This window comes from Amblyomma mixtum, chromosome 1 (genome assembly GCF_055824585.1).
Source record: "Amblyomma mixtum isolate Tamu chromosome 1, ASM5582458v1, whole genome shotgun sequence".
In the NCBI taxonomy this organism is placed as follows: domain Eukaryota; kingdom Metazoa; phylum Arthropoda; class Arachnida; order Ixodida; family Ixodidae; genus Amblyomma; species Amblyomma mixtum.
In genome coordinates this window covers 153,772,356-153,798,396 of record NC_143012.1, presented here as the reverse complement: position 1 = coordinate 153,798,396, position 26,041 = coordinate 153,772,356, and the positions used below count along the sequence as shown (strand labels likewise).

The 26,041-nt window shown below is 53.1% G+C and overlaps 1 protein-coding gene, 26 non-coding genes and 4 pseudogenes across 27 annotated transcripts; all 31 read left to right on the top strand.

Annotated features, from left to right (window-relative positions):
* The first annotated feature begins 189 nt into the window (after window positions 1-189).
* Window positions 190-308, top strand: LOC149368541 (5S ribosomal RNA). Its single transcript, XR_016288072.1, has one exon. It is a non-coding gene; the product is annotated as a 5S ribosomal RNA (ribosomal RNA).
* Window positions 309-955: 647 nt separating this feature from the next.
* LOC149368540 (5S ribosomal RNA) lies at window positions 956-1,074 on the top strand (annotated as a pseudogene).
* A 1,025-nt stretch (window positions 1,075-2,099) lies between these two features.
* Window positions 2,100-2,205, top strand: LOC149368539 (5S ribosomal RNA; annotated as a pseudogene).
* A 553-nt stretch (window positions 2,206-2,758) lies between these two features.
* LOC149368538 (5S ribosomal RNA) lies at window positions 2,759-2,877 on the top strand. Its single transcript, XR_016288071.1, has one exon. It is a non-coding gene; the product is annotated as a 5S ribosomal RNA (ribosomal RNA).
* Window positions 2,878-3,422: 545 nt separating this feature from the next.
* LOC149368537 (5S ribosomal RNA) lies at window positions 3,423-3,541 on the top strand. The gene has a single exon (XR_016288070.1). It is a non-coding gene; the product is annotated as a 5S ribosomal RNA (ribosomal RNA).
* A 547-nt stretch (window positions 3,542-4,088) lies between these two features.
* On the top strand, window positions 4,089-4,207 carry LOC149368536 (5S ribosomal RNA). Its single transcript, XR_016288069.1, has one exon. It is a non-coding gene; the product is annotated as a 5S ribosomal RNA (ribosomal RNA).
* Window positions 4,208-4,753: 546 nt separating this feature from the next.
* On the top strand, window positions 4,754-4,872 carry LOC149368535 (5S ribosomal RNA). Its single transcript, XR_016288068.1, has one exon. It is a non-coding gene; the product is annotated as a 5S ribosomal RNA (ribosomal RNA).
* Window positions 4,873-5,418: 546 nt separating this feature from the next.
* LOC149368534 (5S ribosomal RNA) lies at window positions 5,419-5,537 on the top strand. The gene has a single exon (XR_016288066.1). It is a non-coding gene; the product is annotated as a 5S ribosomal RNA (ribosomal RNA).
* Window positions 5,538-6,082: 545 nt separating this feature from the next.
* LOC149368533 (5S ribosomal RNA) lies at window positions 6,083-6,201 on the top strand. The gene has a single exon (XR_016288065.1). It is a non-coding gene; the product is annotated as a 5S ribosomal RNA (ribosomal RNA).
* Window positions 6,202-6,747: 546 nt separating this feature from the next.
* Window positions 6,748-6,866, top strand: LOC149368532 (5S ribosomal RNA). Its single transcript, XR_016288064.1, has one exon. It is a non-coding gene; the product is annotated as a 5S ribosomal RNA (ribosomal RNA).
* A 546-nt stretch (window positions 6,867-7,412) lies between these two features.
* Window positions 7,413-7,531, top strand: LOC149368531 (5S ribosomal RNA). The gene has a single exon (XR_016288063.1). It is a non-coding gene; the product is annotated as a 5S ribosomal RNA (ribosomal RNA).
* Window positions 7,532-8,076: 545 nt separating this feature from the next.
* Window positions 8,077-8,195, top strand: LOC149368530 (5S ribosomal RNA). The gene has a single exon (XR_016288062.1). It is a non-coding gene; the product is annotated as a 5S ribosomal RNA (ribosomal RNA).
* Window positions 8,196-8,743: 548 nt separating this feature from the next.
* Window positions 8,744-8,862, top strand: LOC149368529 (5S ribosomal RNA). The gene has a single exon (XR_016288061.1). It is a non-coding gene; the product is annotated as a 5S ribosomal RNA (ribosomal RNA).
* A 546-nt stretch (window positions 8,863-9,408) lies between these two features.
* On the top strand, window positions 9,409-9,527 carry LOC149368528 (5S ribosomal RNA). Its single transcript, XR_016288060.1, has one exon. It is a non-coding gene; the product is annotated as a 5S ribosomal RNA (ribosomal RNA).
* A 546-nt stretch (window positions 9,528-10,073) lies between these two features.
* Window positions 10,074-10,192, top strand: LOC149368527 (5S ribosomal RNA). Its single transcript, XR_016288059.1, has one exon. It is a non-coding gene; the product is annotated as a 5S ribosomal RNA (ribosomal RNA).
* Window positions 10,193-10,737: 545 nt separating this feature from the next.
* LOC149368526 (5S ribosomal RNA) lies at window positions 10,738-10,856 on the top strand. Its single transcript, XR_016288058.1, has one exon. It is a non-coding gene; the product is annotated as a 5S ribosomal RNA (ribosomal RNA).
* Window positions 10,857-11,402: 546 nt separating this feature from the next.
* Window positions 11,403-11,521, top strand: LOC149368525 (5S ribosomal RNA). The gene has a single exon (XR_016288057.1). It is a non-coding gene; the product is annotated as a 5S ribosomal RNA (ribosomal RNA).
* Window positions 11,522-12,068: 547 nt separating this feature from the next.
* LOC149368524 (5S ribosomal RNA) lies at window positions 12,069-12,187 on the top strand. Its single transcript, XR_016288055.1, has one exon. It is a non-coding gene; the product is annotated as a 5S ribosomal RNA (ribosomal RNA).
* A 545-nt stretch (window positions 12,188-12,732) lies between these two features.
* On the top strand, window positions 12,733-12,851 carry LOC149368523 (5S ribosomal RNA). Its single transcript, XR_016288054.1, has one exon. It is a non-coding gene; the product is annotated as a 5S ribosomal RNA (ribosomal RNA).
* A 545-nt stretch (window positions 12,852-13,396) lies between these two features.
* On the top strand, window positions 13,397-13,515 carry LOC149368522 (5S ribosomal RNA). Its single transcript, XR_016288053.1, has one exon. It is a non-coding gene; the product is annotated as a 5S ribosomal RNA (ribosomal RNA).
* Window positions 13,516-14,063: 548 nt separating this feature from the next.
* LOC149368521 (5S ribosomal RNA) lies at window positions 14,064-14,182 on the top strand. Its single transcript, XR_016288052.1, has one exon. It is a non-coding gene; the product is annotated as a 5S ribosomal RNA (ribosomal RNA).
* A 545-nt stretch (window positions 14,183-14,727) lies between these two features.
* LOC149368520 (5S ribosomal RNA) lies at window positions 14,728-14,846 on the top strand. The gene has a single exon (XR_016288050.1). It is a non-coding gene; the product is annotated as a 5S ribosomal RNA (ribosomal RNA).
* A 546-nt stretch (window positions 14,847-15,392) lies between these two features.
* Window positions 15,393-15,511, top strand: LOC149368519 (5S ribosomal RNA). Its single transcript, XR_016288049.1, has one exon. It is a non-coding gene; the product is annotated as a 5S ribosomal RNA (ribosomal RNA).
* A 559-nt stretch (window positions 15,512-16,070) lies between these two features.
* LOC149368518 (uncharacterized) lies at window positions 16,071-17,659 on the top strand. The gene has a single exon (XM_089575554.1). It carries the CDS (start codon window positions 16,071-16,073, stop codon window positions 17,358-17,360), a length of 1,290 nt encoding a protein of 429 aa, XP_089431680.1. The 3' UTR covers window positions 17,361-17,659.
* Window positions 17,660-20,950: 3,291 nt separating this feature from the next.
* On the top strand, window positions 20,951-21,069 carry LOC149368517 (5S ribosomal RNA; annotated as a pseudogene).
* A 548-nt stretch (window positions 21,070-21,617) lies between these two features.
* Window positions 21,618-21,736, top strand: LOC149368516 (5S ribosomal RNA). Its single transcript, XR_016288048.1, has one exon. It is a non-coding gene; the product is annotated as a 5S ribosomal RNA (ribosomal RNA).
* Window positions 21,737-23,215: 1,479 nt separating this feature from the next.
* On the top strand, window positions 23,216-23,321 carry LOC149368515 (5S ribosomal RNA; annotated as a pseudogene).
* Window positions 23,322-23,875: 554 nt separating this feature from the next.
* LOC149368514 (5S ribosomal RNA) lies at window positions 23,876-23,994 on the top strand. The gene has a single exon (XR_016288047.1). It is a non-coding gene; the product is annotated as a 5S ribosomal RNA (ribosomal RNA).
* A 546-nt stretch (window positions 23,995-24,540) lies between these two features.
* Window positions 24,541-24,659, top strand: LOC149368513 (5S ribosomal RNA). Its single transcript, XR_016288046.1, has one exon. It is a non-coding gene; the product is annotated as a 5S ribosomal RNA (ribosomal RNA).
* A 547-nt stretch (window positions 24,660-25,206) lies between these two features.
* On the top strand, window positions 25,207-25,325 carry LOC149368512 (5S ribosomal RNA). The gene has a single exon (XR_016288045.1). It is a non-coding gene; the product is annotated as a 5S ribosomal RNA (ribosomal RNA).
* Window positions 25,326-25,870: 545 nt separating this feature from the next.
* On the top strand, window positions 25,871-25,989 carry LOC149368511 (5S ribosomal RNA). Its single transcript, XR_016288043.1, has one exon. It is a non-coding gene; the product is annotated as a 5S ribosomal RNA (ribosomal RNA).
* Window positions 25,990-26,041: the final 52 nt, after the last annotated feature.

Below are 26,041 nucleotides of genomic sequence, written 5' to 3'. Positions count from 1 at the left end.
GGCTCGCTCCCGCTGCTCTTTCCGTGCATGCCGCAGTGGTTTAGGTTCGCCAGAACGGCTGAGAAAAGCGCAGGGCAGGTAACTGCACGCTTGGCGGCTGTTGCCACGAGCGAGGGAAGTATCCATGCGCAGTTTTGCATCCTCGAGGGCCAAACACAGTACATAAAGACTCGGAAAGCACTGTCTCTCGCCATCGGCCATACCATGTTGAATACGCCGGTTCTCGTCCGATCACCGAAGCTAAGCAGCATTGGGCTCGGTCAGTACTTGGGAGGGAGACCACCTGGGAACACCGAGTGCTGATGGCATTTCTTTTGCATTTTTATTCGCCCTTCACGTTTTTTTTTTCTGTCATAGTTGCGCAGTGTCTCAGGCAACTATAGGAGGTGACGTTATTTTGTTATCGATAATACAATCTCATCGGCAACGTGTCCAACGTGTAGTACGTGCGGACGCGAAACTGTGGCAAAACTCGAAGCGAACCCGTGGCGTCTCGGCTGTCATTCTGACGTCTGCCGCGGCGGGTACACTGCAGATTAAACTCTAGCAAAGCCCCAAGATAGCTGGGAGGCCCAGTGTGCGCATAACACTGCGCAGAAGCGCACAATATGCGCCCACCGCACCATGCACCGCACCCACTGCCGGTCCATGTGTAAACAACACAGGCTCGCTCCCGCTGCTCTTTCCGTGCATGCCGCAGTGGTTTAGGTTCGCCAGAACGGCTGAGAAAAGCGCAGGGCAGGTAACTGCACGCTTGGCGGCTGTTGCCACGAGCGAGGGAAGTATCCATGCGCAGTTTTGCATCCTCGAGGGCCAAACACAGTACATAAAGACTCGGAAAGCACTGTCTCTCGCCATGCTGGCTGACCACGAGTCATATGTATATAGCGTTTATTGTCTTTTGTTGATTGTTTGTGTTGTGAAATTTTCTGTGTCAAAGCCAGGCAATAAAGAAAAAATCGGCCATACCATGTTGAATACGCCGGTTCTCGTCCGATCACCGAAGCTAAGCAGCATTGGGCTCGGTCAGTACTTGGGAGGGAGACCACCTGGGAACACCGAGTGCTGATGGCATTTCTTTTGCATTTTTATTCGCCCTTCACGTTTTTTTTTTTTCTGTCATAGTTGCGCAGTGTCTCAGGCAACTATAGGAGGTGACGTTATTTTGTTATCGATAATACAATCTCATCGGCAACGTGTCCAACGTGTAGTACGTGCGGACGCGAAACTGTGGCAAAACTCGAAGCGAACCCGTGGCGTCTCGGCTGTCATTCTGACGTCTGCCGCGGCGGGTACACTGCAGATTAAACTCTAGCAAAGCCCCAAGATAGCTGGGAGGCCCAGTGTGCGCATAACACTGCGCAGAAGCGCACAATATGCGCCCACCGCACCATGCACCGCACCCACTGCCGGTCCATGTGTAAACAACACAGGCTCGCTCCCGCTGCTCTTTCCGTGCAAGCCGCAGTGGTTTAGGTTCGCCAGAACGGCTGAGAAAAGCGCAGGGCAGGTAACTGCACGCTTGGCGGCTGTTGCCACGAGCGAGGGAAGTATCCATGCGCAGTTTTGCATCCTCGAGGGCCAAACACAGTACATAAAGACTCGGAAAGCACTGTCTCTCGCCATCGGCCATACCATGTTGAATAAAAAGCAGTTTGTTCAACATGGTATGGCCGATGGCGAGAGACACGTATTCCTAGATTGCTGGGACCCGATTTTCCATTGGGACGTTCTCCAGCGCACATTAAAGAAACAGTTGCCTCTTGACCCATATGGAATACGATTCCTGCCGGTAGACGCTTCGGACGATATACCGTACGATCTTATCATGGTCCTGGGCCTCCACGCGCTGTGGAAAACGAGAATGCAGTTTGAACATGCCGAACCTGTCGTGCGTTCTGTCAGAGACCACTTTATCGAAAGTATCGTATGTCTCAGAGAAGTTTATCGAGCGCTCCCTGATCCACCAGAATGGATTGCTTGTCTGGATGCATTGGTGTCTCTGAAAAAATTTTAGTGTCATGTTAGCCCAAGTGTGGCTGATATGTTTTACGCCTTGTACCCTTTCATGTTGACTATAATCCTGGCAATAAAAAAAAAGCCATACCATGTTGAATACGCCGGTTCTCGTCCGATCACCGAAGCTAAGCAGCATTGGGCTCGGTCAGTACTTGGGAGGGAGACCACCTGGGAACACCGAGTGCTGATGGCATTTCTTTTGCATTTTTATTCGCCCTTCACGTTTTTTTTTTTCTGTCATAGTTGCGCAGTGTCTCAGGCAACTATAGGAGGTGACGTTATTTTGTTATCGATAATACAATCTCATCGGCAACGTGTCCAACGTGTAGTACGTGCGGACGCGAAACTGTGGCAAAACTCGAAGCGAACCCGTGGCGTCTCGGCTGTCATTCTGACGTCGGCCGCGGCGGGTACACTGCAGATTAAACTCTAGCAAAGCCCCAAGATAGCTGGGAGGCCCAGTGTGCGCATAACACTGCGCAGAAGCGCACAATATGCGCCCACCGCACCATGCACCGCACCCACTGCCGGTCCATGTGTAAACAACACAGGCTCGCTCCCGCTGCTCTTTCCGTGCATGCCGCAGTGGTTTAGGTTCGCCAGAACGGCTGAGAAAAGCGCAGGGCAGGTAACTGCACGCTTGGCGGCTGTTGCCACGAGCGAGGGAAGTATCCATGCGCAGTTTTGCATCCTCGAGGGCCAAACACAGTACATAAAGACTCGGAAAGCACTGTCTCTCGCCATCGGCCATACCATGTTGAATACGCCGGTTCTCGTCCGATCACCGAAGCTAAGCAGCATTGGGCTCGGTCAGTACTTGGGAGGGAGACCACCTGGGAACACCGAGTGCTGATGGCATTTCTTTTGCATTTTTATTCGCCCTTCACGTTTTTTTTTTCTGTCATAGTTGCGCAGTGTCTCAGGCAACTATAGGAGGTGACGTTATTTTGTTATCGATAATACAATCTCATCGGCAACGTGTCCAACGTGTAGTACGTGCGGACGCGAAACTGTGGCAAAACTCGAAGCGAACCCGTGGCGTCTCGGCTGTCATTCTGACGTCTGCCGCGGCGGGTACACTGCAGATTAAACTCTAGCAAAGCCCCAAGATAGCTGGGAGGCCCAGTGTGCGCATAACACTGCGCAGAAGCGCACAATATGCGCCCACCGCACCATGCACCGCACCCACTGCCGGTCCATGTGTAAACAACACAGGCTCGCTCCCGCTGCTCTTTCCGTGCATGCCGCAGTGGTTTAGGTTCGCCAGAACGGCTGAGAAAAGCGCAGGGCAGGTAACTGCACGCTTGGCGGCTGTTGCCACGAGCGAGGGAAGTATCCATGCGCAGTTTTGCATCCTCGAGGGCCAAACACAGTACATAAAGACTCGGAAAGCACTGTCTCTCGCCATCGGCCATACCATGTTGAATACGCCGGTTCTCGTCCGATCACCGAAGCTAAGCAGCATTGGGCTCGGTCAGTACTTGGGAGGGAGACCACCTGGGAACACCGAGTGCTGATGGCATTTCTTTTGCATTTTTATTCGCCCTTCACGTTTTTTTTTTTTCTGTCATAGTTGCGCAGTGTCTCAGGCAACTATAGGAGGTGACGTTATTTTGTTATCGATAATACAATCTCATCGGCAACGTGTCCAACGTGTAGTACGTGCGGACGCGAAACTGTGGCAAAACTCGAAGCGAACCCGTGGCGTCTCGGCTGTCATTCTGACGTCTGCCGCGGCGGGTACACTGCAGATTAAACTCTAGCAAAGCCCCAAGATAGCTGGGAGGCCCAGTGTGCGCATAACACTGCGCAGAAGCGCACAATATGCGCCCACCGCACCATGCACCGCACCCACTGCCGGTCCATGTGTAAACAACACAGGCTCGCTCCCGCTGCTCTTTCCGTGCATGCCGCAGTGGTTTAGGTTCGCCAGAACGGCTGAGAAAAGCGCAGGGCAGGTAACTGCACGCTTGGCGGCTGTTGCCACGAGCGAGGGAAGTATCCATGCGCAGTTTTGCATCCTCGAGGGCCAAACACAGTACATAAAGACTCGGAAAGCACTGTCTCTCGCCATCGGCCATACCATGTTGAATACGCCGGTTCTCGTCCGATCACCGAAGCTAAGCAGCATTGGGCTCGGTCAGTACTTGGGAGGGAGACCACCTGGGAACACCGAGTGCTGATGGCATTTCTTTTGCATTTTTATTCGCCCTTCACGTTTTTTTTTTTCTGTCATAGTTGCGCAGTGTCTCAGGCAACTATAGGAGGTGACGTTATTTTGTTATCGATAATACAATCTCATCGGCAACGTGTCCAACGTGTAGTACGTGCGGACGCGAAACTGTGGCAAAACTCGAAGCGAACCCGTGGCGTCTCGGCTGTCATTCTGACGTCTGCTGCGGCGGGTACACTGCAGATTAAACTCTAGCAAAGCCCCAAGATAGCTGGGAGGCCCAGTGTGCGCATAACACTGCGCAGAAGCGCACAATATGCGCCCACCGCACCATGCACCGCACCCACTGCCGGTCCATGTGTAAACAACACAGGCTCGCTCCCGCTGCTCTTTCCGTGCATGCCGCAGTGGTTTAGGTTCGCCAGAACGGCTGAGAAAAGCGCAGGGCAGGTAACTGCACGCTTGGCGGCTGTTGCCACGAGCGAGGGAAGTATCCATGCGCAGTTTTGCATCCTCGAGGGCCAAACACAGTACATAAAGACTCGGAAAGCACTGTCTCTCGCCATCGGCCATACCATGTTGAATACGCCGGTTCTCGTCCGATCACCGAAGCTAAGCAGCATTGGGCTCGGTCAGTACTTGGGAGGGAGACCACCTGGGAACACCGAGTGCTGATGGCATTTCTTTTGCATTTTTATTCGCCCTTCACGTTTTTTTTTTTCTGTCATAGTTGCGCAGTGTCTCAGGCAACTATAGGAGGTGACGTTATTTTGTTATCGATAATACAATCTCATCGGCAACGTGTCCAACGTGTAGTACGTGCGGACGCGAAACTGTGGCAAAACTCGAAGCGAACCCGTGGCGTCTCGGCTGTCATTCTGACGTCTGCCGCGGCGGGTACACTGCAGATTAAACTCTAGCAAAGCCCCAAGATAGCTGGGAGGCCCAGTGTGCGCATAACACTGCGCAGAAGCGCACAATATGCGCCCACCGCACCATGCACCGCACCCACTGCCGGTCCATGTGTAAACAACACAGGCTCGCTCCCGCTGCTCTTTCCGTGCATGCCGCAGTGGTTTAGGTTCGCCAGAACGGCTGAGAAAAGCGCAGGGCAGGTAACTGCACGCTTGGCGGCTGTTGCCACGAGCGAGGGAAGTATCCATGCGCAGTTTTGCATCCTCGAGGGCCAAACACAGTACATAAAGACTCGGAAAGCACTGTCTCTCGCCATCGGCCATACCATGTTGAATACGCCGGTTCTCGTCCGATCACCGAAGCTAAGCAGCATTGGGCTCGGTCAGTACTTGGGAGGGAGACCACCTGGGAACACCGAGTGCTGATGGCATTTCTTTTGCATTTTTATTCGCCCTTCACGTTTTTTTTTTCTGTCATAGTTGCGCAGTGTCTCAGGCAACTATAGGAGGTGACGTTATTTTGTTATCGATAATACAATCTCATCGGCAACGTGTCCAACGTGTAGTACGTGCGGACGCGAAACTGTGGCAAAACTCGAAGCGAACCCGTGGCGTCTCGGCTGTCATTCTGACGTCTGCCGCGGCGGGTACACTGCAGATTAAACTCTAGCAAAGCCCCAAGATAGCTGGGAGGCCCAGTGTGCGCATAACACTGCGCAGAAGCGCACAATATGCGCCCACCGCACCATGCACCGCACCCACTGCCGGTCCATGTGTAAACAACACAGGCTCGCTCCCGCTGCTCTTTCCGTGCATGCCGCAGTGGTTTAGGTTCGCCAGAACGGCTGAGAAAAGCGCAGGGCAGGTAACTGCACGCTTGGCGGCTGTTGCCACGAGCGAGGGAAGTATCCATGCGCAGTTTTGCATCCTCGAGGGCCAAACACAGTACATAAAGACTCGGAAAGCACTGTCTCTCGCCATCGGCCATACCATGTTGAATACGCCGGTTCTCGTCCGATCACCGAAGCTAAGCAGCATTGGGCTCGGTCAGTACTTGGGAGGGAGACCACCTGGGAACACCGAGTGCTGATGGCATTTCTTTTGCATTTTTATTCGCCCTTCACGTTTTTTTTTTTCTGTCATAGTTGCGCAGTGTCTCAGGCAACTATAGGAGGTGACGTTATTTTGTTATCGATAATACAATCTCATCGGCAACGTGTCCAACGTGTAGTACGTGCGGACGCGAAACTGTGGCAAAACTCGAAGCGAACCCGTGGCGTCTCGGCTGTCATTCTGACGTCTGCTGCGGCGGGTACACTGCAGATTAAACTCTAGCAAAGCCCCAAGATAGCTGGGAGGCCCAGTGTGCGCATAACACTGCGCAGAAGCGCACAATATGCGCCCACCGCACCATGCACCGCACCCACTGCCGGTCCATGTGTAAACAACACAGGCTCGCTCCCGCTGCTCTTTCCGTGCATGCCGCAGTGGTTTAGGTTCGCCAGAACGGCTGAGAAAAGCGCAGGGCAGGTAACTGCACGCTTGGCGGCTGTTGCCACGAGCGAGGGAAGTATCCATGCGCAGTTTTGCATCCTCGAGGGCCAAACACAGTACATAAAGACTCGGAAAGCACTGTCTCTCGCCATCGGCCATACCATGTTGAATACGCCGGTTCTCGTCCGATCACCGAAGCTAAGCAGCATTGGGCTCGGTCAGTACTTGGGAGGGAGACCACCTGGGAACACCGAGTGCTGATGGCATTTCTTTTGCATTTTTATTCGCCCTTCACGTTTTTTTTTTTCTGTCATAGTTGCGCAGTGTCTCAGGCAACTATAGGAGGTGACGTTATTTTGTTATCGATAATACAATCTCATCGGCAACGTGTCCAACGTGTAGTACGTGCGGACGCGAAACTGTGGCAAAACTCGAAGCGAACCCGTGGCGTCTCGGCTGTCATTCTGACGTCTGCCGCGGCGGGTACACTGCAGATTAAACTCTAGCAAAGCCCCAAGATAGCTGGGAGGCCCAGTGTGCGCATAACACTGCGCAGAAGCGCACAATATGCGCCCACCGCACCATGCACCGCACCCACTGCCGGTCCATGTGTAAACAACACAGGCTCGCTCCCGCTGCTCTTTCCGTGCATGCCGCAGTGGTTTAGGTTCGCCAGAACGGCTGAGAAAAGCGCAGGGCAGGTAACTGCACGCTTGGCGGCTGTTGCCACGAGCGAGGGAAGTATCCATGCGCAGTTTTGCATCCTCGAGGGCCAAACACAGTACATAAAGACTCGGAAAGCACTGTCTCTCGCCATCGGCCATACCATGTTGAATACGCCGGTTCTCGTCCGATCACCGAAGCTAAGCAGCATTGGGCTCGGTCAGTACTTGGGAGGGAGACCACCTGGGAACACCGAGTGCTGATGGCATTTCTTTTGCATTTTTATTCGCCCTTCACGTTTTTTTTTTCTGTCATAGTTGCGCAGTGTCTCAGGCAACTATAGGAGGTGACGTTATTTTGTTATCGATAATACAATCTCATCGGCAACGTGTCCAACGTGTAGTACGTGCGGACGCGAAACTGTGGCAAAACTCGAAGCGAACCCGTGGCGTCTCGGCTGTCATTCTGACGTCTGCCGCGGCGGGTACACTGCAGATTAAACTCTAGCAAAGCCCCAAGATAGCTGGGAGGCCCAGTGTGCGCATAACACTGCGCAGAAGCGCACAATATGCGCCCACCGCACCATGCACCGCACCCACTGCCGGTCCATGTGTAAACAACACAGGCTCGCTCCCGCTGCTCTTTCCGTGCATGCCGCAGTGGTTTAGGTTCGCCAGAACGGCTGAGAAAAGCGCAGGGCAGGTAACTGCACGCTTGGCGGCTGTTGCCACGAGCGAGGGAAGTATCCATGCGCAGTTTTGCATCCTCGAGGGCCAAACACAGTACATAAAGACTCGGAAAGCACTGTCTCTCGCCATCGGCCATACCATGTTGAATACGCCGGTTCTCGTCCGATCACCGAAGCTAAGCAGCATTGGGCTCGGTCAGTACTTGGGAGGGAGACCACCTGGGAACACCGAGTGCTGATGGCATTTCTTTTGCATTTTTATTCGCCCTTCACGTTTTTTTTTTTTTCTGTCATAGTTGCGCAGTGTCTCAGGCAACTATAGGAGGTGACGTTATTTTGTTATCGATAATACAATCTCATCGGCAACGTGTCCAACGTGTAGTACGTGCGGACGCGAAACTGTGGCAAAACTCGAAGCGAACCCGTGGCGTCTCGGCTGTCATTCTGACGTCTGCCGCGGCGGGTACACTGCAGATTAAACTCTAGCAAAGCCCCAAGATAGCTGGGAGGCCCAGTGTGCGCATAACACTGCGCAGAAGCGCACAATATGCGCCCACCGCACCATGCACCGCACCCACTGCCGGTCCATGTGTAAACAACACAGGCTCGCTCCCGCTGCTCTTTCCGTGCATGCCGCAGTGGTTTAGGTTCGCCAGAACGGCTGAGAAAAGCGCAGGGCAGGTAACTGCACGCTTGGCGGCTGTTGCCACGAGCGAGGGAAGTATCCATGCGCAGTTTTGCATCCTCGAGGGCCAAACACAGTACATAAAGACTCGGAAAGCACTGTCTCTCGCCATCGGCCATACCATGTTGAATACGCCGGTTCTCGTCCGATCACCGAAGCTAAGCAGCATTGGGCTCGGTCAGTACTTGGGAGGGAGACCACCTGGGAACACCGAGTGCTGATGGCATTTCTTTTGCATTTTTATTCGCCCTTCACGTTTTTTTTTTTCTGTCATAGTTGCGCAGTGTCTCAGGCAACTATAGGAGGTGACGTTATTTTGTTATCGATAATACAATCTCATCGGCAACGTGTCCAACGTGTAGTACGTGCGGACGCGAAACTGTGGCAAAACTCGAAGCGAACCCGTGGCGTCTCGGCTGTCATTCTGACGTCTGCCGCGGCGGGTACACTGCAGATTAAACTCTAGCAAAGCCCCAAGATAGCTGGGAGGCCCAGTGTGCGCATAACACTGCGCAGAAGCGCACAATATGCGCCCACCGCACCATGCACCGCACCCACTGCCGGTCCATGTGTAAACAACACAGGCTCGCTCCCGCTGCTCTTTCCGTGCATGCCGCAGTGGTTTAGGTTCGCCAGAACGGCTGAGAAAAGCGCAGGGCAGGTAACTGCACGCTTGGCGGCTGTTGCCACGAGCGAGGGAAGTATCCATGCGCAGTTTTGCATCCTCGAGGGCCAAACACAGTACATAAAGACTCGGAAAGCACTGTCTCTCGCCATCGGCCATACCATGTTGAATACGCCGGTTCTCGTCCGATCACCGAAGCTAAGCAGCATTGGGCTCGGTCAGTACTTGGGAGGGAGACCACCTGGGAACACCGAGTGCTGATGGCATTTCTTTTGCATTTTTATTCGCCCTTCACGTTTTTTTTTTTCTGTCATAGTTGCGCAGTGTCTCAGGCAACTATAGGAGGTGACGTTATTTTGTTATCGATAATACAATCTCATCGGCAACGTGTCCAACGTGTAGTACGTGCGGACGCGAAACTGTGGCAAAACTCGAAGCGAACCCGTGGCGTCTCGGCTGTCATTCTGACGTCTGCCGCGGCGGGTACACTGCAGATTAAACTCTAGCAAAGCCCCAAGATAGCTGGGAGGCCCAGTGTGCGCATAACACTGCGCAGAAGCGCACAATATGCGCCCACCGCACCATGCACCGCACCCACTGCCGGTCCATGTGTAAACAACACAGGCTCGCTCCCGCTGCTCTTTCCGTGCATGCCGCAGTGGTTTAGGTTCGCCAGAACGGCTGAGAAAAGCGCAGGGCAGGTAACTGCACGCTTGGCGGCTGTTGCCACGAGCGAGGGAAGTATCCATGCGCAGTTTTGCATCCTCGAGGGCCAAACACAGTACATAAAGACTCGGAAAGCACTGTCTCTCGCCATCGGCCATACCATGTTGAATACGCCGGTTCTCGTCCGATCACCGAAGCTAAGCAGCATTGGGCTCGGTCAGTACTTGGGAGGGAGACCACCTGGGAACACCGAGTGCTGATGGCATTTCTTTTGCATTTTTATTCGCCCTTCACGTTTTTTTTTTCTGTCATAGTTGCGCAGTGTCTCAGGCAACTATAGGAGGTGACGTTATTTTGTTATCGATAATACAATCTCATCGGCAACGTGTCCAACGTGTAGTACGTGCGGACGCGAAACTGTGGCAAAACTCGAAGCGAACCCGTGGCGTCTCGGCTGTCATTCTGACGTCTGCCGCGGCGGGTACACTGCAGATTAAACTCTAGCAAAGCCCCAAGATAGCTGGGAGGCCCAGTGTGCGCATAACACTGCGCAGAAGCGCACAATATGCGCCCACCGCACCATGCACCGCACCCACTGCCGGTCCATGTGTAAACAACACAGGCTCGCTCCCGCTGCTCTTTCCGTGCATGCCGCAGTGGTTTAGGTTCGCCAGAACGGCTGAGAAAAGCGCAGGGCAGGTAACTGCACGCTTGGCGGCTGTTGCCACGAGCGAGGGAAGTATCCATGCGCAGTTTTGCATCCTCGAGGGCCAAACACAGTACATAAAGACTCGGAAAGCACTGTCTCTCGCCATCGGCCATACCATGTTGAATACGCCGGTTCTCGTCCGATCACCGAAGCTAAGCAGCATTGGGCTCGGTCAGTACTTGGGAGGGAGACCACCTGGGAACACCGAGTGCTGATGGCATTTCTTTTGCATTTTTATTCGCCCTTCACGTTTTTTTTTTTCTGTCATAGTTGCGCAGTGTCTCAGGCAACTATAGGAGGTGACGTTATTTTGTTATCGATAATACAATCTCATCGGCAACGTGTCCAACGTGTAGTACGTGCGGACGCGAAACTGTGGCAAAACTCGAAGCGAACCCGTGGCGTCTCGGCTGTCATTCTGACGTCTGCCGCGGCGGGTACACTGCAGATTAAACTCTAGCAAAGCCCCAAGATAGCTGGGAGGCCCAGTGTGCGCATAACACTGCGCAGAAGCGCACAATATGCGCCCACCGCACCATGCACCGCACCCACTGCCGGTCCATGTGTAAACAACACAGGCTCGCTCCCGCTGCTCTTTCCGTGCATGCCGCAGTGGTTTAGGTTCGCCAGAACGGCTGAGAAAAGCGCAGGGCAGGTAACTGCACGCTTGGCGGCTGTTGCCACGAGCGAGGGAAGTATCCATGCGCAGTTTTGCATCCTCGAGGGCCAAACACAGTACATAAAGACTCGGAAAGCACTGTCTCTCGCCATCGGCCATACCATGTTGAATACGCCGGTTCTCGTCCGATCACCGAAGCTAAGCAGCATTGGGCTCGGTCAGTACTTGGGAGGGAGACCACCTGGGAACACCGAGTGCTGATGGCATTTCTTTTGCATTTTTATTCGCCCTTCACGTTTTTTTTTTTTCTGTCATAGTTGCGCAGTGTCTCAGGCAACTATAGGAGGTGACGTTATTTTGTTATCGATAATACAATCTCATCGGCAACGTGTCCAACGTGTAGTACGTGCGGACGCGAAACTGTGGCAAAACTCGAAGCGAACCCGTGGCGTCTCGGCTGTCATTCTGACGTCTGCCGCGGCGGGTACACTGCAGATTAAACTCTAGCAAAGTCCCAAGATAGCTGGGAGGCCCAGTGTGCGCATAACACTGCGCAGAAGCGCACAATATGCGCCCACCGCACCATGCACCGCACCCACTGCCGGTCCATGTGTAAACAACACAGGCTCGCTCCCGCTGCTCTTTCCGTGCATGCCGCAGTGGTTTAGGTTCGCCAGAACGGCTGAGAAAAGCGCAGGGCAGGTAACTGCACGCTTGGCGGCTGTTGCCACGAGCGAGGGAAGTATCCATGCGCAGTTTTGCATCCTCGAGGGCCAAACACAGTACATAAAGACTCGGAAAGCACTGTCTCTCGCCATCGGCCATACCATGTTGAATACGCCGGTTCTCGTCCGATCACCGAAGCTAAGCAGCATTGGGCTCGGTCAGTACTTGGGAGGGAGACCACCTGGGAACACCGAGTGCTGATGGCATTTCTTTTGCATTTTTATTCGCCCTTCACGTTTTTTTTTTCTGTCATAGTTGCGCAGTGTCTCAGGCAACTATAGGAGGTGACGTTATTTTGTTATCGATAATACAATCTCATCGGCAACGTGTCCAACGTGTAGTACGTGCGGACGCGAAACTGTGGCAAAACTCGAAGCGAACCCGTGGCGTCTCGGCTGTCATTCTGACGTCTGCCGCGGCGGGTACACTGCAGATTAAACTCTAGCAAAGCCCCAAGATAGCTGGGAGGCCCAGTGTGCGCATAACACTGCGCAGAAGCGCACAATATGCGCCCACCGCACCATGCACCGCACCCACTGCCGGTCCATGTGTAAACAACACAGGCTCGCTCCCGCTGCTCTTTCCGTGCATGCCGCAGTGGTTTAGGTTCGCCAGAACGGCTGAGAAAAGCGCAGGGCAGGTAACTGCACGCTTGGCGGCTGTTGCCACGAGCGAGGGAAGTATCCATGCGCAGTTTTGCATCCTCGAGGGCCAAACACAGTACATAAAGACTCGGAAAGCACTGTCTCTCGCCATCGGCCATACCATGTTGAATACGCCGGTTCTCGTCCGATCACCGAAGCTAAGCAGCATTGGGCTCGGTCAGTACTTGGGAGGGAGACCACCTGGGAACACCGAGTGCTGATGGCATTTCTTTTGCATTTTTATTCGCCCTTCACGTTTTTTTTTTCTGTCATAGTTGCGCAGTGTCTCAGGCAACTATAGGAGGTGACGTTATTTTGTTATCGATAATACAATCTCATCGGCAACGTGTCCAGCGTGTAGTACGTGCGGACGCGAAACTGTGGCAAAACTCGAAGCGAACCCGTGGCGTCTCGGCTGTCATTCTGACGTCTGCCGCGGCGGGTACACTGCAGATTAAACTCTAGCAAAGCCCCAAGATAGCTGGGAGGCCCAGTGTGCGCATAACACTGCGCAGAAGCGCACAATATGCGCCCACCGCACCATGCACCGCACCCACTGCCGGTCCATGTGTAAACAACACAGGCTCGCTCCCGCTGCTCTTTCCGTGCATGCCGCAGTGGTTTAGGTTCGCCAGAACGGCTGAGAAAAGCGCAGGGCAGGTAACTGCACGCTTGGCGGCTGTTGCCACGAGCGAGGGAAGTATCCATGCGCAGTTTTGCATCCTCGAGGGCCAAACACAGTACATAAAGACTCGGAAAGCACTGTCTCTCGCCATCGGCCATACCATGTTGAATACGCCGGTTCTCGTCCGATCACCGAAGCTAAGCAGCATTGGGCTCGGTCAGTACTTGGGAGGGAGACCACCTGGGAACACCGAGTGCTGATGGCATTTCTTTTGCATTTTTATTCGCCCTTCACGTTTTTTTTTTTTTCTGTCATAGTTGCGCAGTGTCTCAGGCAACTATAGGAGGTGACGTTATTTTGTTATCGATAATACAATCTCATCGGCAACGTGTCCAACGTGTAGTACGTGCGGACGCGAAACTGTGGCAAAACTCGAAGCGAACCCGTGGCGTCTCGGCTGTCATTCTGACGTCTGCCGCGGCGGGTACACTGCAGATTAAACTCTAGCAAAGCCCCAAGATAGCTGGGAGGCCCAGTGTGCGCATAACACTGCGCAGAAGCGCACAATATGCGCCCACCGCACCATGCACCGCACCCACTGCCGGTCCATGTGTAAACAACACAGGCTCGCTCCCGCTGCTCTTTCCGTGCATGCCGCAGTGGTTTAGGTTCGCCAGAACGGCTGAGAAAAGCGCAGGGCAGGTAACTGCACGCTTGGCGGCTGTTGCCACGAGCGAGGGAAGTATCCATGCGCAGTTTTGCATCCTCGAGGGCCAAACACAGTACATAAAGACTCGGAAAGCACTGTCTCTCGCCATCGGCCATACCATGTTGAATACGCCGGTTCTCGTCCGATCACCGAAGCTAAGCAGCATTGGGCTCGGTCAGTACTTGGGAGGGAGACCACCTGGGAACACCGAGTGCTGATGGCATTTCTTTTGCATTTTTATTCGCCCTTCACGTTTTTTTTTTCTGTCATAGTTGCGCAGTGTCTCAGGCAACTATAGGAGGTGACGTTATTTTGTTATCGATAATACAATCTCATCGGCAACGTGTCCAACGTGTAGTACGTGCGGACGCGAAACTGTGGCAAAACTCGAAGCGAACCCGTGGCGTCTCGGCTGTCATTCTGACGTCTGCCGCGGCGGGTACACTGCAGATTAAACTCTAGCAAAGCCCCAAGATAGCTGGGAGGCCCAGTGTGCGCATAACACTGCGCAGAAGCGCACAATATGCGCCCACCGCACCATGCACCGCACCCACTGCCGGTCCATGTGTAAACAACACAGGCTCGCTCCCGCTGCTCTTTCCGTGCATGCCGCAGTGGTTTAGGTTCGCCAGAACGGCTGAGAAAAGCGCAGGGCAGGTAACTGCACGCTTGGCGGCTGTTGCCACGAGCGAGGGAAGTATCCATGCGCAGTTTTGCATCCTCGAGGGCCAAACACAGTACATAAAGACTCGGAAAGCACTGTCTCTCGCCATCGGCCATACCATGTTGAATACGCCGGTTCTCGTCCGATCACCGAAGCTAAGCAGCATTGGGCTCGGTCAGTACTTGGGAGGGAGACCACCTGGGAACACCGAGTGCTGATGGCATTTCTTTTGCATTTTTATTCGCCCTTCACGTTTTTTTTTTTCTGTCATAGTTGCGCAGTGTCTCAGGCAACTATAGGAGGTGACGTTATTTTGTTATCGATAATACAATCTCATCGGCAACGTGTCCAACGTGTAGTACGTGCGGACGCGAAACTGTGGCAAAACTCGAAGCGAACCCGTGGCGTCTCGGCTGTCATTCTGACGTCTGCCGCGGCGGGTACACTGCAGATTAAACTCTAGCAAAGCCCCAAGATAGCTGGGAGGCCCAGTGTGCGCATAACACTGCGCAGAAGCGCACAATATGCGCCCACCGCACCATGCACCGCACCCACTGCCGGTCCATGTGTAAACAACACAGGCTCGCTCCCGCTGCTCTTTCCGTGCATGCCGCAGTGGTTTAGGTTCGCCAGAACGGCTGGGAAAAGCGCAGGGCAGGTAACTGCACGCTTGGCGGCTGTTGCCACGAGCGAGGGAAGTATCCATGCGCAGTTTTGCATCCTCGAGGGCCAAACACAGTACATAAAGACTCGGAAAGCACTGTCTCTCGCCATCGGCCATACCATGTTGAATACGCCGGTTCTCGTCCGATCACCGAAGCTAAGCAGCATTGGGCTCGGTCAGTACTTGGGAGGGAGACCACCTGGGAACACCGAGTGCTGATGGCATTTCTTTTGCATTTTTATTCGCCCTTCACGTTTTTTTTTTTCTGTCATAGTTGCGCAGTGTCTCAGGCAACTATAGGAGGTGACGTTATTTTGTTATCGATAATACAATCTCATCGGCAACGTGTCCAACGTGTAGTACGTGCGGACGCGAAACTGGCAAAACTCGAAGCGAACCCGTGGCGTCTCGGCTGTCATTCTGACGTCTGCCGCGGCGGGTACACTGCAGATTAAACTCTAGCAAAGCCCCAAGATAGCTGGGAGGCCCAGTGTGCGCATAACACTGCGCAGAAGCGCACAATATGCGCCCACCGCACCATGCACCGCACCCACTGCCGGTCCATGTGTAAACAACACAGGCTCGCTCCCGCTGCTCTTTCCGTGCATGCCGCAGTGGTTTAGGTTCGCCAGAACGGCTGAGAAAAGCGCAGGGCAGGTAACTGCACGCTTGGCGGCTGTTGCCACGAGCGAGGGAAGTATCCATGCGCAGTTTTGCATCCTCGAGGGCCAAACACAGTACATAAAGACTCGGAAAGCACTGTCTCTCGCCATCGGCCATACCATGTTCATTCTACTTCCAGCCACCGAGCGTGACGGACGCAGAATCATGGGCTCCCACGGAGCGGCGATAGCGGCCGTTGCCGGCCGCGGAAACAGGTTTGCCAGCGACGCAGATAAGGATTACGAGATCGTGCTGCCTACCCTGCCCACCGGACGTGTTGTTTTAAACACGGTTTTTTTGCACGGGGACGTGCGTATGAGGCCCTACAGGGTCGAAGACTTTAGAGACGCCCTCGCCAACGTTGGTGCGCTCCCCGACGTCGTGGCGTTGGGGGCGTACCAGATAAACCATGTGTGGGCGGTGACCTTCAGCAGCGCTGACGCCGCAAAGAAACTGGCCGCGATGAAGGAGCTCGAGGTTAAGGGACGACGCTGCATCGTCTTCGACCCAGAAGACCACCAGGTGAAGCTGCGCCTCCATTGGATGCTTCACGGCGTCGCCGACGAGGACATCCGGACTGCATTCGCGGCGTTCGGAAACGTGACCGAGGTCACCCGGGAGCGTTGGCGCGTCGCTGGCATGAAAGAGAAGGGGTCCACCACGAGGACCGTGCTCCTAAAGATGAAGCCAGGCATTAAGGTGGACGACCTGCCCCACCAGGTTCGAGTTGCGGGCGAGTTGGCTCTCGTGGTGGTGCCCGGGCGGCCGATGCAGTGTTTGCGCTGCGGCGGCGCAGGGCACGTGCGCCGTGATTGCAAGGTGCCCAGGTGCTCGAAGTGCCGACGCTACGGACACTCCGAGCCTGACTGCGTGCGCACCTACGCGTCGGCTACCGGGCGTGTAGCGGCGAGTGACTCCGCAGAGCTTATGGACGTCGTCGAAGCGGAGGAAGCAGCGAGCGGCATCGACGACACGGGCAAAACGGAGGGGGTTGAGCCTACTGGTTCGACCAGCAACACCGACGCGGCTGGCGCAAAGGAGAGCGGGTCGCCCATCTGTGACCAACTTTTGACGCCTCTGGAGACGCCCAAAGATAACCCGAGCCTCCCAGAGCACGTGCAAGCGGTAACGAAGGCGGCCAGCGAGAACCGCGACGACAAGGCCGATGCCCGCATGAACACCGGCGTGACCACCCCTGCAAAGCGTCCGCACGCCGAGACCAAGGCCGTCGGGGAGAAGGCAGCCGAGCCCAGCGTGGAGGAACCGCCGGCAAAGACGCCGCAAGCACGACGGCCCAGTCTGCGACCGCGCCCAAAGGTTCCGGCTGACAAGCGTGGCGGCGACAAGGCGCCGCCTGACCAGGAGCACGTGCTCGCGCCGGACGACACCGGCGGGGACGGCATCGTCTAGCGACATGCTGGACGCGGGAGGTAAGCACCATGCTTTCGGTCTCTTCTTCCTAAGTTAAAATGGCTTCTGCAACTCCGTTTAAAGTCGCCACCCTAAATGTCAGAGGCCTGGCAGGTAAAAGAAAACAAAGCCAGCTGTACCGACTTATAACGGAGCAAGATATTGATATACTGGCAGTGCAGGAGACCAAAGTCGACGGGGAGGAGGAGACCGGGAGCATGGTGCGACGTTTCACGTCTAGGTATTTTGCCGTCGTTAGCCATGCATTAGGCACATCGGCTGGCTGTATTCTTTTTGTTAAGAAGTTGCCCGGGATAGAAGTACACGGTCATCATTCGTGCCTGTCGGGTCGATACGTGTCCATCGATTTTTCACTCTGTAACATCGACTGGCGCATTGTTTGTCTGTATGCACCTAATGTTGTTGATGGCCGAGCCGCTTTTTTTGAAAGCGTCGAAGAACGGCTTCGCACGGACAGACAGCTGATTGTTATGGGCGATTACAACTGCGTCCTTAGTGCGCGCGACAAGACAAGCGTCCGAGGTTTCAGGGATAAAAGCACTGAAGTGTTGTTGCGAATGATTGTGAACTGCAACCTCGAGGATGTGGCAGAGTGTGTTGAAGGAGCGCGTGCGGTAAGGTACACACGATTCGAGGGCTCTAGTCACGCAAGGCTCGACCGCATTTATGCATCCGCGGATACAGTATCTAAATGCAATAGTTATGTAGTTCTGCCGGTTTCATTTTCTGACCACTGTTTGGTTCAGTGCTGCATAGGAATCATTAAGAAGGGGAATGGTTTTTCGTGGGAAATGTGGAAGTTAAACGACAAGCTACTTCAGGACGAATTTTATAACCGAGCTGTAATTGAAGAAATAGCAAAAATAGAACCAAGTAGCAACATGAGGATTTGGCAGCAGTGGGAGCTCACCAAAGAAACTTTAAAACTAAAAGCCATAGAAAGAGCCACCTGTATACGTCATGAGGAAAAAAAACAGGAAATGGAGCTAAAGGCACTGCTTCAGAAGATGATAAAACAGGAATGCCGAGCGCCTGGTAAATGGATAGAGGACATAAGAAAAACCAAACAAAAGCTAGAGCTTATCGAAGAAGAACGTTATCGGGGAGCGCTGGTGAGGGCAAGGGCAGAAGACGTGGCAGCAGGGGAAGCGCCAACGAAACGTGCGCTTGGTTTGGAAAAAGCCCACGCCGAAAGAAATCACATTCATGAAATAGAATGGGGAGGTGTTTCAAACACGGACATCGACCACATCAAAGCAGCCTTTTTCGAGCATTACGAGGCGCTCTTCGCAGCGCAACCGGTAGATGCTATCACATTTAAGGAGGCGTTTCTAGCCGAGATGCCGCGTCTGGACGACGAAACTAAACACAGATTAGAGCAGGAGATCAGTCAAGGAGAAGTTGAGCAAGCAATAGACAGTTTAAACCCAGGTAAATCGCCTGGACCGGACGGGTTCAGCGCGGCATTCTACAAAGCATTTAAAAACGTAATTTCCCCGGTCTTGCAGGTAATCTTTAATGAAGCCTATAAAGTAAAAGCACTGCCTCCGTCCTATGGCTCGTCCCATACTGTGCTGATTCCGAAAACGGACGACATAGACAGGTTACGACTGGTAACAGCATACCGACCCATAGCACTCACTAACGTCGAGTACAAAATTTACATGAAGGTTCTGGCACGAAGGCTGCAGACCGTGATTCATTTATTAGTTGGTCCGCATCAGACCTGCGGCATTAAAGGGCGGTCTATTTTTACAAATATTCACGTTGCGCGCAGTGTCTTAGAAACATGTGATGACACTAATGGACAGGTGGCTATTCTCCAGATCGATTTAGAAAAGGCTTTTGACTGCGTTGCCCATGAACTTTTGTTTGCAGTATTAGGACATGTTAACGTTGGTTCTGTTATTCGCGAGGGTGTGGCCCTGGCGTACCGGAACTGCACGACGAGATTGATCGTTAATAAGAGTCTGGGGGCCCCCATTAGCGTGCAGCGTTCGGTGCGCCAGGGCTGTCCCCTCAGCCCCCTTTTATTTTGTATTTATGTGGAGACCCTTTGTTTAAAGATACTGAAAAACATGAGTATTACCGGATTCAGATTACAAGCAGCTGAAGTAAAGCTCTTGGCGTACGCTGATGACATTGCTGTGTTTGCTGTTGACAAGAGAGGCATAAGCGAGGCTGTTCAATGTGTACGCGATTTCAGCCAAGCTACAGGCAGCGGGGTTAACTGGTCGAAGTGCCTCGGGCTTTGGCATGGTCGGTGGGCATTTACGCCTGAACGGTTTGCCAGCGTGCCTTGGACGACGACACCAGTTAAATACTTGGGCGTTCCGCTGGATGCCTACCGTGACAGTGCAAAGTATTGGACAGGACAGGTCAAGGAGATACGGGAGAGAGCGGATAAGTGGAAAGGAACGACCTTGTCGATTTTCGCCAGAGCCACTGTTTGCAACTTGTTCTTTATCAGCAGGCTCTGGTACGTAATGCAGGTGTTGCACTGTGCACGGTTAAGTATTCAAAAGCTACACAGAATTTTCGCCGTCTTCATCTGGTCGTCTGAATGGGAGCGCTGCAGCCGGACCAACCTGTTCCGACGGGTACAAGACGGCGGGCTGGGACTGGGCCATTTGTTTTTGAGACAGCTGGTCAATCGTTTTTTGTTTTTTCGGGACACAAGAGACCCGTTTTTGCGTACCGTATGCCAAGTTAGGCTGCGGCATCTACTTCCAGAGTACATAGTCGGAACTGCTGAGGTGTATAGTAGGGTCACTGGTTTTTACTGGGAAATCGTTGCCAGTGTAAGGTTTCTTTCCGCGCGGTTTTCAAAAGACTTTCTGTCCACTGTGAAACGACAGAAACTGTACCGTGCTTTGTGTGATGTAGTTTTCCCGGTGCCCTTGTACAGGGCCTTGTACAGTGGAGGCCCAGGCAGAGATGTCTTAAAGAGGGTGAAAAAAATGCAGGTGCCCCCAGGCACAAAAACCTTCTTTTTTAAGCTGCACACCGGAACCTTACCGGTTAAAAAATTTTTAGAGGGAAAGGAATTATTTTTACCCTGGGGATCCCATTGTTTGATTTGCAGGAAGCCTGAAACAACAGACCATGTATTTTTACACTGTTGGGAAGGGGTTTATTTTTGGGATGTATTGCAGCGAACGCTAAAGAAAGAATTTCCACTTGACCCGTACGGCATCCGGTACTTATGTGTTGAAAATGAGGATGGGGTGCCTTTTGACTTAATAATGCTTACAGGCCTCCACTGTATATGGCGCTCTCGAATGGCAGGCTGTCATTGCGACAGAGACGCAAGACCTGCCAGAATCTACTTCCGTGAATGTATGGACATGTTTCTGGCCATTCAGAAAGCCGCTGCGGAGCCTCCGGAGTGGCTCTCAAGACTAGAGCCGCTCTGTACTCTGCCTGAATTTTAAGTGGACGAAGCCAGGTTCATACTGGCTGAGCACGAATCGTATGTACATAGCGTATGTAGTGTTTTGTTGATTGTTTGTCTTGTTTAATTTTCTGTGCAAAAGCCAGGCAATAAAGAAAAAAAAAAAAAAAAAAAAAAAATCGGCCATACCATGTTGAATACGCCGGTTCTCGTCCGATCACCGAAGCTAAGCAGCATTGGGCTCGGTCAGTACTTGGGAGGGAGACCACCTGGGAACACCGAGTGCTGATGGCATTTCTTTTGCATTTTTATTCGCCCTTCACGTTTTTTTTTTTTTCTGTCATAGTTGCGCAGTGTCTCAGGCAACTATAGGAGGTGACGTTATTTTGTTATCGATAATACAATCTCATCGGCAACGTGTCCAACGTGTAGTACGTGCGGACGCGAAACTGTGGCAAAACTCGAAGCGAACCCGTGGCGTCTCGGCTGTCATTCTGACGTCTGCCGCGGCGGGTACACTGCAGATTAAACTCTAGCAAAGCCCCAAGATAGCTGGGAGGCCCAGTGTGCGCATAACACTGCGCAGAAGCGCACAATATGCGCCCACCGCACCATGCACCGCACCCACTGCCGGTCCATGTGTAAACAACACAGGCTCGCTCCCGCTGCTCTTTCCGTGCATGCCGCAGTGGTTTAGGTTCGCCAGAACGGCTGAGAAAAGCGCAGGGCAGGTAACTGCACGCTTGGCGGCTGTTGCCACGAGCGAGGGAAGTATCCATGCGCAGTTTTGCATCCTCGAGGGCCAAACACAGTACATAAAGACTCGGAAAGCACTGTCTCTCGCCATCGGCCATACCATGTTGAATACGCCGGTTCTCGTCCGATCACCGAAGCTAAGCAGCATTGGGCTCGGTCAGTACTTGGGAGGGAGACCACCTGGGAACACCGAGTGCTGATGGCATTTCTTTTGCATTTTTATTCGCCCTTCACGTTTTTTTTTTTCTGTCATAGTTGCGCAGTGTCTCAGGCAACTATAGGAGGTGACGTTATTTTGTTATCGATAATACAATCTCATCGGCAACGTGTCCAACGTGTAGTACGTGCGGACGCGAAACTGTGGCAAAACTCGAAGCGAACCCGTGGCGTCTCGGCTGTCATTCTGACGTCTGCCGCGGCGGGTACACTGCAGATTAAACTCTAGCAAAGCCCCAAGATAGCTGGGAGGCCCAGTGTGCGCATAACACTGCGCAGAAGCGCACAATATGCGCCCACCGCACCATGCACCGCACCCACTGCCGGTCCATGTGTAAACAACACAGGCTCGCTCCCGCTGCTCTTTCCGTGCATGCCGCAGTGGTTTAGGTTCGCCAGAACGGCTGAGAAAAGCGCAGGGCAGGTAACTGCACGCTTGGCGGCTGTTGCCACGAGCGAGGGAAGTATCCATGCGCAGTTTTGCATCCTCGAGGGCCAAACACAGTACATAAAGACTCGGAAAGCACTGTCTCTCGCCATCGGCCATACCATGTTGAATACTTGAATGTTTTGACGCCAGGTGCAACAGTCATCTTTTTAACTCGCCTGAGAACGTCTTTCCCAGGGCCTTCACAGTATAAGGTTCTGTACAGTGGCGCTGGAAACAACTGTTCAATAAGATCCTTGTATAAGCGCTTCGGCGTTACATTCGCTAAATACTCTAGCGAGAACCGCACTTGCAAAAACCTGAATGACCAGACAACCTCTCGCAGGAAGCGAGACACTGTGTACCGCCGAGCATTGCACGAAGAGACAATGAATTCTGGAAGTGCACTGGATAACATGGTTTGTATGAACGTTCGCAGGAAGGGGTCATTTTGGTCACGCAGGAAACAAAACCTTAAAACAACCTGCCGTACATAGAGATGCATTAGAGACAGTCCCCCGACCTTTAAATTACACACAGGAACGCTACCAGTAAAAACATGGCTAGAGGAAAAGGGCCTTTTTGTTCCTTGGGGCTCGAACTGTCTCCTGTGTAGAAAACCGGAGACGGTAGAACACGTGTTCCTCGATTGTTGGGATGCGGTGTTCTACTGGGATGTTTTGCAAAGAACCCTAAAAAAGGACTTGCCATTGACACCGCGCGGAATTCGGTACTTGACCACTGAAAGTGATGTTGCACAGTATGACCAGATTATGTTATTGGGCCTTCACAGCATTTGGAGGAGTAGAATGGCTGTAAGACATTGTGACTTGGATGCACGATCGGTATGTGGTTATTTTGTGGAACATGTGTATAAGTTGAGAGAAGTCTTGAAGCAACAAGATTGCGCGGATGATGTATTGAGTCTGATGGACCAACTTGTGTTAATGAAAGTCCATTAGACACGGTTGTCTGCCAAGGGGCACGACAACTACGATATTTTATTGATGTATTCATTCATGCAATAAAGAAAAAAAAAAAAGCCATACCATGTTGAATACGCCGGTTCTCGTCCGATCACCGAAGCTAAGCAGCATTGGGCTCGGTCAGTACTTGGGAGGGAGACCACCTGGGAACACCGAGTGCTGATGGCATTTCTTTTGCATTTTTATTCGCCCTTCACGTTTTTTTTTTTTTCTGTCATAGTTGCGCACTGTCTCAGGCAACTATAGGAGGTGACGTTATTTTGTTATCGATAATACAATCTCATCGGCAACGTGTCCAACGTGTAGTACGTGCGGACGCGAAACTGTGGCAAAACTCGAAGCGAACCCGTGGCGTCTCGGCTGTCATTCTGACGTCTGCCGCGGCGGGTACACTGCAGATTAAACTCTAGCAAAGCCCCAAGATAGCTGGGAGGCCCAGTGTGCGCATAACACTGCGCAGAAGCGCACAATATGCGCCCACCGCACCATGCACCGCACCCACTGCCGGTCCATGTGTAAACAACACAGGCTCGCTCCCGCTGCTCTTTCCGTGCATGCCGCAGTGTTTAGGTTCGCCAGAACGGCTGAGAAAAGCGCAGGGCAGGTAACTGCACGCTTGGCGGCTGTTGCCACGAGCGAGGGAAGTATCCATGCGCAGTTTTGCATCCTCGAGGGCCAAACACAGTACATAAAGACTCGGAAAGCACTGTCTCTCGCCATCGGCCATACCATGTTGAATACGCCGGTTCTCGTCCGATCACCGAAGCTAAGCAGCATTGGGCTCGGTCAGTACTTGGGAGGGAGACCACCTGGGAACACCGAGTGCTGATGGCATTTCTTTTGCATTTTTATTCGCCCTTCACGTTTTTTTTTTTCTGTCATATTTGCGCAGTGTCTCAGGCAACTATAGGAGGTGACGTTATTTTGTTATCGATAATACAATCTCATCGGCAACGTGTCCAACGTGTAGTACGTGCGGACGCGAAACTGTGGCAAAACTCGAAGCGAACCCGTGGCGTCTCGGCTGTCATTCTGACGTCTGCCGCGGCGGGTACACTGCAGATTAAACTCTAGCAAAGCCCCAAGATAGCTGGGAGGCCCAGTGTGCGCATAACACTGCGCAGAAGCGCACAATATGCGCCCACCGCACCATGCACCGCACCCACTGCCGGTCCATGTGTAAACAACACAGGCTCGCTCCCGCTGCTCTTTCCGTGCATGCCGCAGTGGTTTAGGTTCGCCAGAACGGCTGAGAAAAGCGCAGGGCAGGTAACTGCACGCTTGGCGGCTGTTGCCACGAGCGAGGGAAGTATCCATGCGCAGTTTTGCATCCTCGAGGGCCAAACACAGTACATAAAGACTCGGAAAGCACTGTCTCTCGCCATCGGCCATACCATGTTGAATACGCCGGTTCTCGTCCGATCACCGAAGCTAAGCAGCATTGGGCTCGGTCAGTACTTGGGAGGGAGACCACCTGGGAACACCGAGTGCTGATGGCATTTCTTTTGCATTTTTATTCGCCCTTCACGTTTTTTTTTTTTCTGTCATATTTGCGCAGTGTCTCAGGCAACTATAGGAGGTGACGTTATTTTGTTATCGATAATACAATCTCATCGGCAACGTGTCCAACGTGTAGTACGTGCGGACGCGAAACTGTGGCAAAACTCGAAGCGAACCCGTGGCGTCTCGGCTGTCATTCTGACGTCTGCCGCGGCGGGTACACTGCAGATTAAACTCTAGCAAAGCCCCAAGATAGCTGGGAGGCCCAGTGTGCGCATAACACTGCGCAGAAGCGCACAATATGCGCCCACCGCACCATGCACCGCACCCACTGCCGGTCCATGTGTAAACAACACAGGCTCGCTCCCGCTGCTCTTTCCGTGCATGCCGCAGTGGTTTAGGTTCGCCAGAACGGCTGAGAAAAGCGCAGGGCAGGTAACTGCACGCTTGGCGGCTGTTGCCACGAGCGAGGGAAGTATCCATGCGCAGTTTTGCATCCTCGAGGGCCAAACACAGTACATAAAGACTCGGAAAGCACTGTCTCTCGCCATCGGCCATACCATGTTGAATACGCCGGTTCTCGTCCGATCACCGAAGCTAAGCAGCATTGGGCTCGGTCAGTACTTGGGAGGGAGACCACCTGGGAACACCGAGTGCTGATGGCATTTCTTTTGCATTTTTATTCGCCCTTCACGTTTTTTTTTTCTGTCATAGTTGCGCAGTGTCTCAGGCAACTATAGGAGGTGACGTTATTTTGTTATCGATAATACAATCTCATCGGCAACGTGTCCAACGTGTAGTACGTGCGGACGCGAAACTGTGGCAAAACTCGAAGCGAACCCGTGGCGTCTCGGCTGTCATTCTGACGTCTGCCGCGGCGGGTACACTGCAGATTAAACTCTAGCAAAGCCCCAAGATAGCTGGGAGGCCCAGTGTGCGCATAACACTGCGCAGAAGCGCACAATATGCGCCCACCGCACCATGCACCGCACCCACTGCCGGTCCATGTGTAAACAACACAGGCTCGCTCCCGCTGCTCTTTCCGTGCATGCCGCAGTGGTTTAGGTTCGCCAGAACGGCTGAGAAAAGCGCAGGGCAGGTAACTGCACGCTTGGCGGCTGTTGCCACGAGCGAGGGAAGTATCCATGCGCAGTTTTGCATCCTCGAGGGCCAAACACAGTACATAAAGACTCGGAAAGCACTGTCTCTCGCCATCGGCCATACCATGTTGAATACGCCGGTTCTCGTCCGATCACCGAAGCTAAGCAGCATTGGGCTCGGTCAGTACTTGGGAGGGAGACCACCTGGGAACACCGAGTGCTGATGGCATTTCTTTTGCATTTTTATTCGCCCTTCACGTTTTTTTTTTCTGTCATAGTTG

Excerpts from the sequence above, each read along its gene's own strand:
- LOC149368518 (XM_089575554.1), top strand. The coding sequence starts at position 16,071 with ATGTTCATTCTACTTCCAGCCACCGAGCGTGACGGACGCAGAATCATG.